The sequence below is a fragment of the Monodelphis domestica genome, chromosome 7 (genome assembly GCF_027887165.1).
Source record: "Monodelphis domestica isolate mMonDom1 chromosome 7, mMonDom1.pri, whole genome shotgun sequence".
In the NCBI taxonomy this organism is placed as follows: domain Eukaryota; kingdom Metazoa; phylum Chordata; class Mammalia; order Didelphimorphia; family Didelphidae; genus Monodelphis; species Monodelphis domestica.
In genome coordinates, this window is record NC_077233.1 from 126,990,058 (window position 1) to 127,010,791 (window position 20,734).

Sequence of the window (20,734 nt, forward strand, 5' to 3'; positions counted from 1 at the left end):
TAGTTTCTTTAATCAAGACATAGTTATTATCCTTATCTTTTATAATGCTTCCTAAGTTGAACTCAGTTTTGCCTATAGCCATAACTAAATGGCTTAACTTCCCAGAGTCAACTATGATATATAGCCTAACAATCAATCTTTTTATAATCCTTCATTTTAAATCAGTGGGTTTTTCTGTTTTAATTGTGCTTCCTATAGGAAATATATTATTGGATCTTTCTATCCATTCTTTGTCTCATTTTCTTTTTTTGTAGGTGAATTCAATGCATTAACTTTCAAAGTTTAACTTTTAAATGTGTGATAGCAATAATCAAAGATCTTCCTTCCACTTACTTCTGTTATTGTATTAAGTATATAAATATTAGTGTCTTAATTTACATTCTTCCCCACTTTCAAAGCACAATTGTGAATTTAATAGGTTTTTTAATGAGCCATAGGAAGAAATAGCAATGCAGATTTAGTATTGGCATATTTAGGTAGATATAATTGTGATTTCTTTATTTCTAGACAACAGGAGGCTGGAAGTAGTTGAGTGTTCACTCCTTTACTCTCTGATTTTCAAAAAGGGTATTAGGCTAAATATCTGCAGTCTAGGGATATGGTGCCCTTTGTGGGGTTCAGGATGAAAGCTGCTTTTTTGGTCACCCCAAGGGAAAGAGTAAAGTAGTCCTACCCCAGATCTGAGAGGTAACAGCTAAATTTTCACTAGCTTGGCTTCCCTTCCCACCAAACACTTGTTAATACAAACAAAGAAGAATAACGAGAAAATATATTAATCCAAGAAAGTAGTAAAAATATAGAGGAAAGTTTATAGATTCATTTAGGTATTAGAACATAAAAATAAAGTGACTATAACTTGAGAATAAGATAAAATCTCAACTTGGAAAAAGGGGGAACTATTTAATCCAAGGTGTCTACCCTCAGCAAATTCTGGGTGTGTAGGAGCTAAGGACAAGTTTGGCTGACACTTTAAGGTGAAGCCTCCTTTGCTTCTTCTCCCCTCATGTCTCCCCCACTTTCTCTCTCTCCCTGAAGTCTTTTCACCAAACTAAGGCATGTCTTCCTACATATGCACAGGTATACACTATCACAGGCTCGGAAGTCTTTTCAGTCAGTAAGTGGTACACATAGTCAGGGTCACATAGCTATTGTTTGGGGACATACTTTAATTGTTAACCAAAACATTTGCTAATTGAATGACAGTCTTAATTGCATTGTTGATCCCCTGGGATGATTTCAATGAGGAAATGATTCAAATAATTCTGTCATTCTAATGTTATAGTCATGATCAAGGGAATTCTTGATTTGTTGGACCAAGGAACCTTCAATGAATTGTAGCTCTTGGTTGAATAACATGCATATTGAAAGAGTGACATAGCTATTGGGGACTGATCCAAGGGATGACAGTAATGTCAAAGATTGGCTGTTTACTGAATGTCATGAAGGGCAGACTCTTTCCAAGAACCCTTTCCCCTCAGTAGTCTCTGAGAGCACTGGAAATAACACTGTCCCCTTTGACTTCTTTGTAGCAGTCTTCTTTGAGACTCTTCAAGTGGTGACTCACTTCAAGAGGAAAAAAGGAAAAGACCAAGCCCACTTCAGGATGCTGAAGGAAAAGACTCTGGGAAGACATGGAAACTTGAGGTCTCTATCATGTCCCTACTTCCAGTTTGTTACCCTATAGATTTCAGAAAATTTCCTCTTAAAGTAGACTATGTGAGTAAGGATTTTCTACCCTCAAAGCAGAGTGAAATATTTTTCTATCCAAAGACATCTTAGCTTTAACAGGCAAGTTCTGTGACACTAGAGTGGGGAGCCACCTGAAACAACTGCAGCAACACCAGGGCCTTAGAGGCAGTTGTGACAGCAGCAGCAGTTTGGGGATCCCTCGGCTCAGAGCGGGTAAGAGTATTGGACAACTGGTAGAAAGCGATTACAAGGGACTTTTTGCTGGCACAGGATACAGCTGGGACAGATTGGCAATTCTATTGCCCATATGCACTTCTGGGTCATAGTGCAGGGCAAAGAGTAGTGCTTATGTTCAGTCACAAAGAAGCAGGAAACTTAGTCACAGTTCTAAGGCAGAGAAGAGCACTAGTGCTTGTGGTTTAGAGCAAGGGTACTTTCTGGGTAAAGATCAGAGCACAGACTAGGGGAGCAATGACCATACCTCTCCCACAAACACACCACATTGGAAGAACTGAAAATTTGCATACTCCCAGAACTACTTCTGAACACAGCAGCACAAAAAGCCTATAAAGCTTGGGATAGTGCCTACCCTACCCTCAGGTGAGCAGAGCCCAACATTAACATGAAGTTCAAAGTCAAGAAATAGACTGGAAAAAATGAATAAACAATAAAAAAAAATACTTGACCATAAAAAATCTACTATAGTAGCAGGATGACAACTCAGAAGGGGGAAATTTTTGAAAAAATAGCTACATGCAAAGCCTCAAAGAATGTTAATTGGACTCAAACCCAACAAGAATTTCTATAAGAAATAAAGAGAAAAGAGCAGTAGAGGAAATTTTGAGAAAATAAATGAAAGTGATGTGAGAAAATTATGAAAAAGGAATGAATAGCTTGGATGCTAAAGAAAATAACACCTTAAAAACAAAATTGGCCTAATGATAAAAGATTCAATGAAGAGAAGAACTTAAAAAGCAGAATTGGCTAAGTGTGAAAAGAGGTTCAAACGTTCACTGAAGAAAATAAGTTCTTAAAATAGAATTGGGTGAAGGGAAGCTAATGATTCTATGACACAGCTAGAAACAATAAAACAATGTAAAAAAAGGAAAAAATAATAAAATGTGAAATATCTCATCTAAAAAAATGATCTAGAAAACAGATCGAGGAAAGAAAATTTAAGAATTGAATTACTGGGCTACCTCAAAGCCAAGATCAGAAAAGGAGCCTAGGCATCATATTTCACCCTGATGCCTTAGGTCCAGAGGGTAAAACAGAAATGGAAAGAGTTCACTGATCACTTCCTGAAAGAGGCCTCAAAATGAAAACTTTCAGGAAATTGTAGTCAAATTACAGGACTCCCATGTGAAGGAAAAAATATTGCAAGCAGACAGAGAGAAAGAATTCAGATATCATGGAGTCATAGGTAATATCATATAACATTTAGCAGTTTCCATGTTAAAGGGTGGGATGATATTCCAGAAGGAAAAGAAGCCAATACTAACCTACACGGCAAAAACTGAGTATAATCCATCAAGGAGAAAAATTAATATTTAATGAAATAAAGGATTTTCAAGTATTCCTGGTGAAAAGACCAGAGCTGAATAGAAAACCTGGCATTTAAACATAAGACTCAAGGGAAGTATTAAAAAGGTAAACATGAACAATCATTTATAAGGGACTCAATAAGGTTAAACTATGTATCTTTCTCATATGGAAAATTGATTCATCTAATTTACAAGAACTTTATCATTATTCTGACAGAAGTCTATATAGAAAGAGGGCATGAGTGTGAATCATTTTATGTTGGGCTGATCTCCAAAAAAGATGGAGTGAAAATAAAGAGATGTCTGGGAGAAGGGATATGTAGAATGGGGAAAATTTTCTCATATAAAAGAGGCACATGAGGAAGAGTTTTATAGTGGAAAGGAAAATAGGGGGCTTGCAGGTAATGCTTTAACCTCACTCTGACCAGAATTGGTTCCAAGAGGGAAGCCTATAAATAAACACCCAGATGGGTATAGAAGTATCTTAGGGAAATAGGAGAAGCAAATGTGAAATATGGGGAGGGGGGGAGACACAAAATGAAGCAAGGGAGTATAGAAAGAGTGGCCAGAAGCAAAACAGACTTTTAAGGTAGGGGGAAAGGATAAAAAGAGAGAGAATGATAAATAGAAGAAAATAGAATGGAGGGAAATACACAGTAATCAAAATATAAATGTGAATGGGATGCACTCATCAGTGAAACAGAAGCAGATAGCAGAACGGATTAGAAACAAGAAAATCCAATAATATGTTGTTTACAAGAAACAGACTTGAAATAGAAAAACAAATATGGAGTTAAATTAATAGGCTGGAGCAGAACCTATTTTGCTTTAGCAGAGGTAAAAAAGGCAGGAGTAGCCATCATGAGCTCAGAAAAAATAAAAGCAAAAATAGATTTAATTAAGAGATAATCAGGGAACCTATCAAAGAAATTTTCTATTACTTCATTGTCTATAGCACCTTTTACTAAAATGTAGTTTCCCTGATTATCTTTATCAGAGAAATTTTATATTACTTCATTGTCTATGGTACCTTTTACTAAAATATAAAGATCCCAGTTCACAAATATATAGAGAACTAAGTCAAATATAAAAATAAGAGCCATTCCCCAGTTAATAAATGGTAACAAGAAATGAACAGGCATTTTTCAAAAGAAAAAAATCAAAGCTATCTATAATCATGAAAAAAAAAATGATCTAAAACAGTAGAGAGAGGATTGAACTTTAAAATAACTCAGCCATCACCTCACAACTATTAGAAATTTCAAATGCTGGAGGGGATAAGGGAAAAGAGCTACAGTAATAAACTGTTAGTAGAGTAGAGCTGTGAACTGGTCCAGCTATTCTGGAGAACAATTTGGAACTATGCCCAGTGGGCTATAAAACGGCATACCCTTTGACCAAGCAATAACATTACTAGGTCTGTATCCCAAAGATATGAAAGGAAAAGAAAAAGGAATAGTCTGTACAAAAATACTCATAGCAGCTCTTTTTGTGGTGACAAAGAATTGGAAACTGATGATTGGAAACTGATAGAAACTCATCAGTTGAGGAGTGGCTGAATAAGTTGTGGCATATGATTATGATGGAGTACTATTGTGTTCTAAGAATTGATTGTTTCAGGGGAAAAAACATGGCAAGACCTATATGATTTGATGCAAAATGAAGTGAGAACTGGGAGATCATTGTACATGGTAACTTTGATGTTTTAATGATAGACTCTGAAGGACTTGACTATTCTGGTCAATACAATTATTCAAAAGAATATCAAAGGATTCACAATGAAAAAAAATTTTGTCCACTTCCAGAGAGAAAACTGATGAACTCTGAGTGACAATTGATGTATAATTTTGTCATTGTTATAATTTTTCTCTGTAATATGACTAATATGTTCATTAAAAATCTGAGTCAGGTGTTGATGATTTCTGTAACAACTAAAAAGAAGATGACTACCAACAGATCATATTGATGGCCAAGATATTTTGACCTTAAGAATTATTCAAGTGCCAGTCTGAGGTAAATGTGAAATATCTGTTCATCACATAAAGGGCTTTTTTCTTTAAAGAGAGGTAAAACAAGCTATTTGAAATGTTTTTATGTTTCTTTATTTTTTAATTTATACCTGTGAGTATTTTGTGTCACAAGCAGATTTTGTGGTGGAAGAAATACACTATTATCCTTATACTAGATATCCATTTTGTACAAAATTGACCACTTTTTAAAAGTGAAATCTTGTTCCCAACATTTAATATTTTTTAATTTAATTTAATTTTTCCCCATTACATATAAAAACAATTTCCAACATTTTTCAAAGAATATTGAATCTCAAATTCTCTCTCTCCCTCCCTTTCCCCCAACCCCCACACCTACTTGAGATGGTAAGCAATCTCATAGATTTTACATGTAAAACATTTTCCATGTTACTCCCTTTGTGAAAGGAAACAAATAGAAAAAATTAAGAAAGTATAAAAAGTTTGCTTTGGTTTGGATTCAAACTCAGTTGTTTTTCTTTAAAAGTAGATGGCATTTTTTTTATCATGAGTTCTCTGGGACAGTTTTGTTCCCAACATTTTGGGAACAGCCTAGTCATGAGCCTCTTATATTTTATATTTTAGACATAAAATTTTAAATATACTCTTATGATTTAAAATTTTATACAGAATTTTTACTTTGGGGTTGGGGTAACAAGCCAGAATGAAACAGGGATACAGAAAGACAGAGGCAGAGAAAGAGAGATAGAGAAAGACAAAGAGAAAAATAGAGAGAAAAAGAAGTTTATGATACAGTGAAGACCAATACACAAACTCAGAAGAGAATATCTCAAAAATACCTAGAATCAAAATCTCAAAGAAAAAAAATCTCATTTCCTCCTTTCCTCTCCTTATCTCACATCACCCACATGTCTTCTGCCACTATGTTCTTCATATCCCTCACTGCATGCACAAGTTATCTCATCTCATTACATCTTCTCCAGCAGATTGTCCCCTCTCTCATCTCCCACTTATTTTCAATCTTTGGCTGTCTACAGGGCATTTCCCTACTGCTTATAAACATGTCCATGTCTCCTCCATCCTCAAAAAATCCTTATTTGATCTATCTATTTGTTATCTATTTTCTTATCTGTCTTTATCTGGTTAAACTTGTGATCATCTACAATAGGTGCCTCCACTTCTCTCCTCTTACTTTCTTCTTAGCTCTTTATTGTCTGGCTTCTGATTTCATCATTTAATCCAAATTGTTCTCTCCAATATTACCAATGAACTATTAATTTCCAACTACAATGGCCTTTTCCTCTTTCCTCATCCTTCTTAAGCTCTCTGCAGCCTCTGACATTGTTGATTATCTTCTTTTCCTTCATACCCCCTTCTATCAAAGTTTTCCTAACACTACTCTCTGATGGTTCTCCTACCTATCTGTCAGCTAGGGTGATTCGGGGGCACCTAGGTCATGCATTGGATAGTGTGTCTGTCCTGGAGTCAAGAAGACTTTTCCTGAGTTCAAACCCAGCCACAGACACTTAGTACCTACATGACTCTGGGCTAGTCACTTAACCCTGTTGACCTCAGTTTCCTCAGCTATAAAATGAGCTAGAGAAGGCAATGGCAAACCACTCCAGGATCTTCACCAAGAAAATCCCACACAGGACCACAAAGAGTTGGACCCGACTGAATAACAACAATAAAAACTATCTGACCACTCCTTCTCAGTCTCTTTTGCTAAATCTTTGTTTAGGTCATGGCCCCAAACCATAAGTTTCTCACAGAGTTCTATCCTGGGTCTACTTTTCTTCTTCCTCTATATCATTTCACTTAGTGATCTCACCAGCTCCTGTGGATTCAATTATCATCTCTGTAATGATGAGCCTCAAGTTTACTTTTCCAGCCCTAATCTTTCTGCTGTCATTTAGTCTTATATCTATAAGTATCTATTAGACATCTGTAATAGATTACCTATAGACATCTTAAAATCAACATATACAAAACTGAATTATCTTTCCCTCAAAACCCTCCCTCCTTCCTAATTTCCCTATTACTATTAAGGGTACCATTATTATCTAAGACATCAGGACTCAAAACTTAGGTGTCTGCCTGATCTCCTCATTCTCTGTCACCGTATCCAAATTATTGTCAATGCCTGACAATTTTGTCTTTCTAATATCTCTCAAATGTAAATATCCCACCTTTTTTCCTCTGGTACTGCTACCACTCTGGTATGGGCCCTCATCACCTCATGCCTAAACTATTGCAATAGCCTGCTGATTGGTCTGCCTGCCACAAGTTTCTCTGTATTCCAGTCCATTGTCTATTTAGCCATCAAAGTAATATTTTTCTAAAGCACAGAGCCAGCCATGTAGTGACATGAAGAGCCAGTGGACTCCTTATCACCTGCAGGATCAAAAATAAAATCCTCTGATTATCATATAAGTCCCTTCATAACCTAGCAGCATCCTACCCTACCATTCAGATCTTCTTACAGCTTAAATTCCCTCCACATACTTCTCAATCCTTGCTATTTCTCAAATAAGACTTTCCACCTCCAGGCTCCAAGGATCTGCCATCGCTATTCCTCATGCATAAAATTTTCTCCCTCCTCATCTCTGTTTCCTGGCTTTCTTTAAGACTCAGCTAATATTCTACCTTATACAGAAAGCTTTTCCAAATCCTTCTTAATTCTGATACCTTCGTTCTGTTAATTATTTCCTATTTACCCTGTAGCATGTTGGTACATAATTGTGTGCATGCTGTCTACAAACAGACTGTAAACCCATTGAAGACACAGTTGAGATTATGTAACATAAATATGTAGTGGACTCAGTCAATAGCCCATGCATAGAAAGCTATGGTAACAGATGGTGATAGTGATCAAAGGTAAGGCCTGGCAGGATATAATCTGCCATAATAAGAGGGCAAGGGGCTCAAGAGAAAATGATAGTGTATAATTAAGTTGGATTATTAAAGGGTCAAGAAGGGAAAAGGAAGAAAGTGTAGCTAGTGTAAGGTTATAGTCCTGGAAAGGACTAAGCAGTTGAGTGATCAGAGGTCATGGTGGGGAGGAAGAGCACGGTTTAGTACTGGAAGGCAGAGGAAGAAATGAAATACTAATAACTTCAGAAGGATCTGACCATCTTTTTGTGTAGCTGAAGTGGAGAAGAGGTATAGCTCATGGGAAATCAGTAAGTTGAGAAACAGAGCTTTTGAGAGAGAGTTAATATTCGTGTTGCGATCTCCTAGTATGAAGGCAGGAGTTCAGCATGAGAGAAAGATTATTAACCCGGTACTGAACTCATTGAAGAAGAAAATAGAGTGTCATGGAGATCTATAGACACAACTATCAGGGATTTGATTAGGCAGTATCTAAAAGCAAAAACTGAAAAATTAATTGAAACAATAACTTTAGTAAATTTACAGGATGTAAAATAAAAGCATACAAATCATAAACCCAGCAGGAAGAAGGAGAAATTTCATTTAAAATGACTACCTAACATATAAAATGCTTAGCAATAGAAAGTGATAGCTATGGGGTACAAAATGAGACATTTACTTTTGTATATAGCCAATTGAGGGAAATGTTTTCTTTGACTATGTGTATTTGTTACAAAGATTTTGTTTTTCTTTTTTTCCCTCAGTGAGAAGAAAGGTGGGAGGGAATCAAAATAGATTTCTATTTAAAAAAAATTTTTTAAACAAAGATTAGAGAGGTGGAGTCAAGATGGGGGCATAGAGGCAGCAAAAGTTCAGACCTCTGAAAACTTTTCCTTACCAATTATAAACTAAATGCTCCTAGGGGACTAAAAATCAAACCTAATAAAAAAGACAGAGCCAAGGAACACTCCTGCTGGACTCAATTTAAAAGGTATGCCCCCCAAAAGCCGGAATTTGAGAACACTCGGGTTTAAGGGGAAGGAAGAAGGAAGGTCCCAGGACCCCTCCCCCACATAGAGTGCTAAGCCTCCAGTGGCAGCGGGAACCTGTGGGTGGGCAAAGGCACTGGTTTGGAGGGAGTACCTTGTGGGCCAGGCAGTGTCAAACACAGGTGGTGGGGAAGAGAAGGAGTGTAGAGCAGGTAGTCTGGTCACAGCGGCAGAGACCCTCCATATTGCTCCAGCCTTCTAGGAGGTTTTTACCTTAGGGCACATCCAGCCCAACCCAGCTAAACTGTCTTCAGAGGTCAGGGAAGCTCAAGCTCCAACACCCCTTCCCCACAGACTGCACTGAGAGATCTCCTGACACAGCTCCAAGAGGGGAGATTGACAGAAAACCCCAAAACCAAAAAAAAAAAGAGAGAGAGAGAGAGAGAGGAGCAAGAGCACAGACAACTGCAGGGAGCAAAGAAGGGGTAAATATGAGCAAACAACAGAAAAAGAAAAAAGAAATTACAATCAACAGCTTCTGTACAGGCAAGAACAAAGAGCAAACGGAAGAGAGAAGGACGAGGGAACATCAAGCAATAAAACAGAATTCCCAGTGAATTGGATACAGGCTATGGAAGAACTCAAAATACAATTCAAAACACAATTAAGAGAGGCTAAAGACAATTGGGAAAAGAACTTAAAAACTAAGATAAGTCATCTGGAAACAGAAAATAGTGTCTTGAAAGCCAAAATCAACCAGCTGGAAAATGAGGCAAAGGAGATGAAAGATGAGGCAAAGACGATGAAATAGGAGGCAAAGGAGATAAAAGATGAGGTAAAGAAGATAAAAGATGAGGCAAAGGAGATGAGAGATGAGACAACGCATCTGAAAGATTACCTCCAAGGAAAATCAGACCAGAAGAAGGATGACCAAAAAACCAGGGATGAAATCCAGTCTTTAAGAACCAGAATACAGGGGGCAGCTGGGTAGCTCAGTGTGTTGAGAGCTAGGCCTAGAGACGGGAGGTCCTAGGTTCAAATCTGACCTCAGACACTTCCCAGTTGTGTGACCCTGGGCAAGTCACTTGACCCCCATTGCCTAGCCCTTACCACTCTTCTGCCTTGGAGCCAATACACAGTATTGACTCCAAGACGGAAGGTAAGGGTTAAAAAAAAAAAAGAACCAGAATACAACAACTAGAATCAAGTGACCTCACAAGGCAGCAGGACACTATAAAACAAAACCAAAAGAATGAAAAAATTGAGGAAAATATGAAGCATCTCATTCACAAAACAGAAGATTTAGAAAATTATTCTAGGAGAGACAACTTTAGACTCATTGGTCTACCAGAAGACCATGACAAAAGAAAAAGCCTGGATGTCATACTACAGGAAATTATCCAAGAAAAGTGTCCCAATATTCTAGAACAAGACGGGAAAGTGGAAATTGAAAGAATCCACAGATCACCTCCTGTACTTAATCCCCAACTGACAACCCCCAGGAATGTTATAGGCAAATTCAAGAACTATCAGACCAAGGAAAAAAATATTACAAGCTCCCAAGAAGAAGTCATTCAGATGTCATGTAACCACAGTGAGGATAACACAGGATCTGGCTTCATCTACACTGAAGGACCAAAAGGCATGGAATATGACATTCTGGAGAGCAAGGGAACTAGGTTTACAACCAAGAATCAACTACCCAGCAAAACTAACTATATTCTTACAGGGGAAAGTATGGTCATTCAACAAAATAGAAGAATTTCAAGCATTTGTAAAGAAAAGACCAGACCTGAACTGAAAAATTGATCCCCAAGTACAGAACTCAAGAGAATCACCAGAAGGCAATTTAAAAAGAGGGGGAAAAAGAAAACAAAAAAACTCAAAACAAACCAAAAAAAAACAACTTTTTTTACAAGACCAAATAAGTTAAAATGATATGTATCTCTATAAGAAAAGAGGTCGTTGGTAACTCTTAAAAATAGTTATTATCACCTAGGCAGCTAGAAGAATTACACTTAGAGGGAACAGTGACAAATTGTATAGGATGAAAAGACAAGACATAAATATGTATATAGATATATGTATGCATAAATACATATACATATATGTATATGTATATATACATATATATACAAATAGAGCTAAAAAAGAGGTTAATACTAAAAGAAATGGGAAAATAAACAAAAGGGAGTAAATTTATATGTCACAAAGAAGCTCATGGGGGAGAACATCAATACACTGGAAGGGTAAAGAGGTTGGAGATAGGAAATACTCAACTCTTACGTGCAACAAAATTGACCCAAAAAAGAAAGAACAATCCAATCCACTGGGGCAGAGAATAGATTTGTGCCCTATAGGGAAATAGAAGGGGAACAAACGAACTGGTGGGAAGGGAAGCAGTACAAGGGAGGGAGAGGGTGGAGGGGTAGTTTTAAAAAGACTGCAAAGAAAATAAGGGGGGAATAAGCAGGGAGGGGGTAGAAAGGGAAGTAAAATAAGGGTGGGAACTAGGGGGACTGATTAAAAACAAAAATTGGTGTAGAAGGAAATAGTGAAAGAAGAAAAGGCAGAAACAGGAGTAGAAATCAAAATCCTGGGAAATACACAGCTGGTAATCATAACTGAATGTGAATGGAATGAACTCACACATAAAATGCAAGCAAATAAGAGAGTGGATTAGAATCCAAAACCCTACCATATTCTGTCTACAAGAAACACACACGAGGAAGTTAGATATGCATAGGATGAAAGTAAGAGGATGGAGCCAAATCTATTGGGCATAAACTGATAAAAAGATGGGATGAGTCATGACATCTGACAAAGCCAAAGTAAAAATAAATCTAGTTAAAAGAGATAGGGAAGGAAATTATATCCTGATAAAAGGCAGTATAGACAATGAGGAAATATCTGTACTAAACATGTATGCACCAAATGGCATAGCATCCAAATTTCTAAAGGAGAAACTAGTGGAGCTCAAGGATGAAATAGATAGAAAAACTATACTAGTGGAAAGCCTGAACCTTCCTCTATCCAAACTAGATAAATCAAACCAAAAAATAAATAAGAAAGAGGTAAGAGAAGTGAATGAAATCTTAGAAAAATTAGAGTTAGGAGATATGTGGAGAAAAATAAATACGAACAAAAAGGAATACACCTTCTTTTCAGCAGGTATTAGATTTAAAATAGTTTTGAGCATTAAATAGTTGTAGATAAGAAAGTGGGAGCCATAAACTGTGATAATTAAAATGTTTGGGAGCAAGGGAAAAATATAAAATTATGACCACTGAAATATGTTTTCTACTGTGTCTTGGTTTTATATAAATATAAGATGGTCGCCAGGGAATATATTCCCAATTTATGAATATGCCCAAGCCAACTGGGTTTTATAGAGAAATTTTATTTATAATACACTGATTAATCAATAGAAAAAGAGAGAAAATAAGAAAGGAATAAGAATGAAGGGCCTCAAGCCAATAAGGCCTAGACCTCAGTCTAAGAGATCTAAGAGATAAATCAGTCAGTTGGTTTTATCACTCACCCAAGATCTCTCTAGGTAAGGCTTCTCATGCCAACCTCAGGCTCCACCTTCAAGAGAGCCTCCTTTCAAGAAATGTTTCCAGAGAATCCTCCTCCTGACTCCTCCCTCCTCCTGACTCCTCCTGAGTTCTCTTTCCACAGCCTCCTTCAAGACCTCTCCAGGAGCTCTCCCTCCAGGACCTCTCTCCTCTCAGACCTCCTTCAGAGCATAAACCTCTTCAGTCCTCAGACCCCGCTATCTTTAAACAAATAATCTAAGTTCCCTCCCCTCAGTTCTCACATCTACCAATCACTGTCGATGTCTCCCCTGTGCCAATGGTGGCTCTAGCTTAACCCAGGACCGCCCAGAGGTCTGTCTCCTTTGCACATGTCTGTTGAAGGTCATATTCTCAAATAATTAAATCTTGATCTTTGCTGCCACCCTTCCTAAATCCTGTTACTCTGAGTAGGGTGGAGATTGTAGTTTCCAAGACCTGGTTCTGTCATTCCAAGTATCTCTATTGTATCAATTCTAAAATCAATCATGACTCAAAGAACTTCCTGTTCTATGCTTAAGCATAGGTCAAAGCCCTTTCCATTGTTTAGCAAAAGGTTTCTGTCCTAAAGTAGTCTTAAGTAGGGAGGAGAAGGATCCTCCCATGCCAAGGAGTTTCATATTCCAATAGAATTCTTACTATCAATAGGAGATTTTTTCAAGTATGAAATTTCTCAATGGGGAAATTTCCAACATTCATAAGTCTAAGAAATTTTAAGGTTACACAGGACATGGTATATTCACAAAAACTGACTATGTATTAGGGCATAAAAACATTCTAAACAAGTTCAAAAGGGAAGAAATAATAAATGCAACCTTCTCAGATCACAATACAATGGAAATAATAATTAGTAAGGGAACATGGAGAGATAAATCAAAATTAATTGGAAATTAAACAATACGATTCTCTAAAACCAGTTAAAGAGCAAATCATAGAAACAATTAATAACTTCACTGAAGAAAATGTCAATGATGAGACATCCTTTCAAAACTATGGGATGCAGCCAAAGCAGTACTCAGGGGGAAATTTCTATCCTTGAGTTCATATATTAACAAACTAGAGAGGGCAGAGGTCAATGAATTGGGCATACAAAGCAAAAAACTAGAAAGTGAACAAATTAAAAATCCTCAGATGAAGACTAAATTAGAGATCCTAAAACTCAAAGGAGAAATTAATAAAATTGAAAGTCAAAGAACTATTGATTTAATAAATAAGACTAGAATCTGGTACTTTGAAAAACAAATAAAATAGACAAAGTACTAGTCAGTCTAATTAAAAAAAGGAAAGAAAAAAACCAAATTGACAATATCCAAGATGAAAAAGGAGACCTCACCTCTAATGAAGAGGAAATTAAGGCAATCATTAAAAATTACTATGCCCAATTATATGTCAACAAATATGGCAATCTAGGTGATATGGATGAATACTTACAAAAATATAAATTGCCTAGACTAACAGAGGAAGAAATAGATTATCAAAACAACCCCATATCAAAAAAAGAAATTGAACAAGCCGTCAAAGAACTCCCTAAAAAAAAAATCCCCAGGTCCAGATGGATTCACAAATGAACTCTATCAAACATTCAAAGAACAACTAGTCCCAATATTAAACAAACTATTTGACAGAATAAGCCAAGAAGGAGTTCTACCAAATTCATTTAAGACACAAACATGGTACTGATTCCAAAGCCAGGCAGGTCAAAAACAAAGAAAACTATAGACCAATCTCCCTAATGAATATAGATGCAAAAATCTTAAATAGGATACTAGCAAAAAGACTCTAGCAAGTGATCAGAAGGGTCATCCACCATGATCAAGTAGGATTTATACCAGGGATGCAGGGCTGGTTCAACATTAGGAAAACTATCCACATAATTGACCACATCAACAAGCAAACCAACAAGAACCACATGATTACCTCAATAGATGCAGAAAAAGCCTTTGATAAAATACAACACCCATTCCTATTGAAAACACTAGAAAGTATAGGAATAGAAGGGCCTTTCCTAAAATTAATAAACAGTATATATCTAAAACCATCAGCAAACATCATCTGCAATGGGGATAAACTAGATGCATTCCCAATAAGATCAGATTTAATTTAATTAAGACGCCCATTATCACCTCTATTATTTAACATTGTACTAGAAACACTAACTGAAGCAATTAGAGAAGAAAAAGAAATTGAAGGTATTAATTTCACTATTTGCAGATGATATGCTTGTTTCCTTAAAGAATCCTAGAGAATCGACCAAAAAATTAATCGAAATAATCAACAACTTTAGCAAAGTTGCAGGATACAAAATAAACCTGCATAAGTCATCAGCATTTCTATATATCTCCAATCCATCTCAGCAGCAAGAATTAGAAAGAGAAATACTATTTAAAATCACCATAGACAATATAAAATACTTAGGAATCTATCTGCCCAAACATAGGAACTATATGAACACAACTACAAAACACTCTCCACACAATTAAAACTAGATCTAAACAATTGGAAAAACATTGATTGCTCAATGGTAGGACAAGCTAACATAATAAAAATGACAATCCTACCCAAATTAATTTACTTATTTAGTGCCATACCCATTGAACTACCAAAAAACTTCTTTACTGAATTAGAAAAAAACATAATTAAGTTCATTTGGAAGAACAAAAGATCAAGTATATCCAAGGAAATCATGAAAAAAAATGGAAAGGAAGGAGGACTTGCAGTCCCAGATCTCAAACTCTATTATAAAGCAGTGGTCATCAAAACAATTTGGTACTGGCTTAGAGACAGAAAGGAGGATCAGTGGAATAGACTTGGGGTAAATGACCTCAGCAAGACCATCTATGACAAACCCAAAGACCCCAGCTTTTGGGACAAAAATCCACTATTTGATAAAAACTGCTAGGAAATTTGGAAGACAGTGTGGGAGAGATTAGGTTTGGATCAACACCTCACACACTACACCAAGATAAACTCAGAATGGGTGAATGACTTGAACATAAAGAAGGAAACTATAAGTAAATTAGGCAAACACAGAATAGTATACATGTCAGGTCTATGGGAAGGGAAAGATTTTAAAACCATGCAAGACATAGAAAGAGTCACAAAATATAAAATAAATAATTTTGACTACATCAAATTAAGAAGTTTTTGTACAAACAAAATCAATGTAACTAAAATCAGAAGGGAAGCAACAAATTGGGAAATAATCTTCATAAAAACCTCTGACAAAGGTTTAATTACTCAAATTTACAAAGAGCTAAATCAATTGTACAAAAAATCAAGTCATTCTCCAATTGGTAAATGGGCAAGGGACATGAATAGGCAGTTTTCAGATAAAGAAATCAAAACTATTAATAAACACATGAAAAAGTGTTCTAAATCTCTTATAAGCTGAGAGATGCAAATCAAAACAACTCTGAGGTATCACCTCACACCTAGAAGATTGGCTAACATGACAGCAAAGGAAAGTAATGAATGCTGGAGGGGATGTGGCAAAGTTGGGACATTAATTCATTGCTGATGGAGTTGTGAATTGATTCAACCATTCTGGAGGGCAATTTGGAACTATGACCAAAGGGTGCTAAAAGACTGCCCTTTGATCCAGCCATAGCACTGCTGGGTCTTGTGAATTTAAAAAGTCTCCATCTTGGTCTAGCACCCAAAAATTGTGCACACCCACACTACACGGGCATGTGCTAGTCAATGACAAATCAGAAATAACTAACTGCCCACCTGGGCTGTCCTAAGCTAAGCTAGAGCCAACCATTGGCACTTGTGAGACACAGGAAGTGAGGTAAGGAACAGCCTCTGGATTTCGCTCACTTCCTGTGGAGAGAGCTAGACGGGAGTTGGTGTTAGGAGCTTGGACAGGGAGGACGCCCGCAGACAGCTTTACTTCAGATCATTCACGTGAGTTAAGGACTGATTCTTTCCACCTTGGCCCTTTGGGCCTAAAACTCCCTCTGCCTTGGTCAGAGGTTGAGTAGCCCCTTTCCCTTTTCTCTTCTCTCCTTCTCTCCCTTTCCTTTCCCTACTCCCATTGTGATTAAACCTCCATAAACTCCATTCTGACTTGAGTGTTTCATTTTAGGAATTTCATAAGTAAATTCCTTGGTGGCCATTGTTCAATATTACCTCAATCCTAAAGTTAAAATTTCCACCATAACAGTCTGTACCCCAAAGAGATAATTGGGAAAAAGACTTGTACAAGAATATTCATAGCTGAGCTCTTTGTGGTGGCAAAAAAATTGGAAAACAAACAAGGGGAATGGCTAAACAAATTGTGGTATATGTTGGTGATGGAATACTATTGTGCAAAAAGGAATAATAAAGTGGAGGAATTCCATGGAGACTGGAACAACCTCCAGGAAGTGATGCAGAGCAAGAGGAGCAGAACCAGGAAAACATTGTACACAGAGTCTAATACACTGTGGTATAATCGAACGTAATGGACTTCTCCATTAGGGTCAATGCAATGTCCCTGAACAATCTGCAGGGATCTAAAAAACACTATCCACAAACAGAGGACAAACTGTGGGAGTAAAAACACCGAGGAAAAGCAACTGCTTGAAAACAGGGGTTGAGGGAATATGATTGAGGAGAGACTCTAAATGAACACCCTAATGCAAATACCAACAACATGGAAATGGGTTTGAATCAAGGACACATGTGATACCCAGTGGAATCACGCGTCAGCTATTGGGAGCGGGGGGAGAGGAAAAGAAAATGATCTTTGTTTTGTGAACCTTAAAAAATTCTCAGACCCTACTTCATAAGGTTAGGTTAAGACCATTCCCCATTTTAAACAACGAAGGAACTTAGATCAGGAATAGGAGCCTTCTACTTAGATCAGGAATGTGAGACCTCTACTCCACTCCTACTTAAGCCTGCTTTAGGGAAGAAACTCCTTGCTGAACAATGAAAAATACTTAAACCCAAACTTATAGTAAGGCAAAAGTTCTTAAGCTGTGCCTATTTTTAGATCTAATACAAAAGGGTGCTAAGTACCTATAAAAGTCAGGCAACTTGTGAATTTATAAGGAGCAAAGAGGTGAGAAACTTACTCAGAGGTTTTCTGGTGTGAACTTAATCAAAAATTTAAGCCTTAGGTGTGAATTAAGAAAGGTCTGTCCTTTGAAAAATGTCTACTGTGATTGGTAGATGTGAGAACTTAGGGGAGGTGACATAGGAGAAAATGCCCTTTAAAAGGAGAGGAAAAACTGAGAGCAGAGGACTCTCTCGCTGGAGCTCCCTCTGAGGAGACTCTGTCCCTCTGGGGTCTCTCTCTCGGGAGAGTCAGCTGGAAAAGGCTGAATTAGAGGAGGCAGCTGGCCAAAGCTGCCTTGAAGGGTCTCTCTTGGGGCTCCCTTTCAGAGATCTTGTGGTGAGTTGATAAAAGACTGACTGATCCCTCTCTTAGGGTTTTCAGCTTAGGCTGGCTCATGTTGGCCTAGGCTGGTATAGCCCTTTTTTCTCATTATTTCCTTTTTCTCTCTCTCTCCCTTTCATTAATTTCTCATTTATATTAATTAAAATCTCTATAAAACCCAGCTGACTTGGGTATATTTAATAATTGGAAATTTTTCCCTGGCGACCACTTTATATTTGATTTACAGAACAAGGCACTGTCTTGAAAACATATTTCTGCAGTCACAATTTTAACAACCATTCTTATATTCACTACAGTTTATGTCTTCCACTATTTTAATCATTACAGTTTCCAATGAATAATGTTTGAAAATTATCAAATAAAATTAAAAAAAAAAAGAAGAATGAGGGAGAGAGAAGAAGGGGTAGTTCTGCCTGGCCTGAGGAGTTCAGAGGCCTCAGCCAAGGGGCCTTCCCAGAAGATTAAATCTAGCTCTGTTTCTAGTCACAAGGCTTCCTCCAAGATGAGGGGCCTCCTTGGAGGTTGGTGCCGAAAGCCAGGGAAAGGGGATTCAGCCTTAACACTCACCACATGGTCGCCTAAGGGAAGCAGTCTGAGGTCCCATGCTGGAGCTCCTCCAAGTCCAGTACCACCACCAAGGCCACAAAAGTTCCTCTCACAAGAAGTCATCTGAAATATAAAGGCAGTTCTTTACATCATTTTCTATGTCTCACATGTACCAATGGTGGCTTAAACTTGGCTTAGGACAGCCCAGGGGGTCAGTCAGTTGTTTCTGATTTGTCACTTGCTAGCATACGTGGGTCATAGACCATCCTCCTCCACAGTTAATCCTTAACTGGAGGTGTATACATTCCTGGTTGCTAAAATTCTAAAGACTAAGCAGGGTGGAATAAATTAAAAATTCATACTGGGGAGCTAATTATTAATCACTGTGGTCAATCAAAGAAAATATTAACTGTAACTGGTGATTGATATTGGGGAGAATACATTGGAATGGAGTCTTGATCTAATAACAGTATAAAAATACTTCTGCCCCTCAGTAGTACCCTGCAAATCTGATCTGCCAGTAGGAGTGTGCATTTGAATAAAGATAATCATAGGAAGAGATTATTGAGAAATAAGGGGAAAGTGCATGTTCCAAGATGATTGGTCTGGCAGGAATTGAGGAGATATTGCCTCTGAGGTTGGCATATAATTAAAATGAAGGAATAATTGAGAATTGAAAATGAGAAATAAGACAAGGAACTGGATATATTTCAAAGAGCAATATGCTCTCTTGAGCAAGAAAAAAAGGTAAGCTGATAAAGGATCTGGTGTAAGAGAGCGACTTCTAAGAGAGCAGCAAGAATTAAGCAAAGTGCTAAGGGCAAAGGTTGTGAAGTAACAGGCTTAAAATCAGCTATTAAAAAAGTAAGCACCAGGTATTGAAGCCAGACTATTTGAAACAACAATGAAGGAAGGAAGGAATGAAAGGCATTCATTGGTGTTTATCATCTGCCAAGTCTTGTGGTCAGAACTGGAGATATCAACAGAAAAATCAAGGCAGTCCCTGCTCTCAGAGAGCTTATTCTAACTGAAAAAGATGACACGTGTTGGAGTGCTCAACTACAGGACAGATGGGCACTCCCAGAGACCATCAATGTGTATCAGCAGGTCAGAGAGCAGAACATGAAGACCTGCAGGGCTTAGCAGTAGGTCACAGAGTAAGGTCCATACATATATATGTGCACACACATGTACATATACATAAATACACATACTTATATATATATATATATATGCACATGCATCTATAAGAGTTGCTTACAGGTGTTATATATATATACAGGGGTGGGGGTAGGCATGGCTATATATGGCTTGCAACAACCTATGTGCCCTTTCTCTTTCTCAGCTCCCTCTGACAGTTCCCTTTTATGATGTCCTGCCACCAGCTCTCCATCTGTTGTAGAAAACTCCCAGGGTAGAATCTTCCACCACCAATGCACAATGTACTTTATAGTCTTATAGAATTGTCTGGTAGCCACTGAGGGGCTAAATGACTTACACATGTTTATACAGTATGTGTCAAAGGCAAGACTCAACTGAATTTTTCTCAACACCAAGGCCAGCTTTCTCTAGTTACTATCCCAGGCTGCCTCAAGATATTGTTGCAGAGCTAAAAATAGAAAGGAAAAAAAAAGCTGCTTAACTGTGGGCAAACCACTTGTCATAACCTGTTTTCTCATATGTAAAGTGGGATAATAATCACCAGTATTACCTACTTCACTAGTAGTTTTTTTTTTTTTTTGAGGCCCCAAATACTACAATGTGTCTAAAGCATTATATAAATGTCAGTTACTATTATTAAGTAGAGAACCTTGGAGGCAAAGTGGTGTGTAGGGCTTTATAGCTCTGACAGAACCATAGCTCTTCACTTTTCTTTTTTAAAAAATAGCATGAGGGTGGGCAGCTGGGTAGCTCAGTGGATTGAGAGCCAGTCCTAGAGACGGGAGGTTCTAGGTTCAAATCTGGCCTCAGACACTTCCCAGCTGTGTGACCCTGGGCAAGTCACTTGACCCCCATTGCCTAGCCCTTACCACTCTTCTGCCTTGGAGCCAATACATAGTAAGGGTTTAAAAAAAAAATAGCATGAGGGCTACAGGTGAGAACTTTTTTATTTCATTTCATTTCCAAGAAGTCCCACTAGCAGATC

At 37.5% G+C, this 20,734-nt stretch overlaps 1 protein-coding gene across 2 annotated transcripts in view; it reads right to left on the minus strand.

The window, feature by feature from the left end:
- Window positions 1–20,734, minus strand: part of LOC103093172 (uncharacterized) — an 89,723-nt gene that overhangs the window by 50,999 nt on the left and 17,990 nt on the right. For both annotated transcript variants that reach the window (XR_008913524.1, XM_007499551.3), the window contains exon 2: window positions 18,610–18,711. Coding sequence is in view for 1 of the 2 variants with exons in the window: in XM_007499551.3 (XP_007499613.2) it covers window positions 18,698–18,711 (14 nt within the window). In the remaining variant the exon portion in view is untranslated. The remainder of the gene's footprint in view (window positions 1–18,609; window positions 18,712–20,734) is intronic.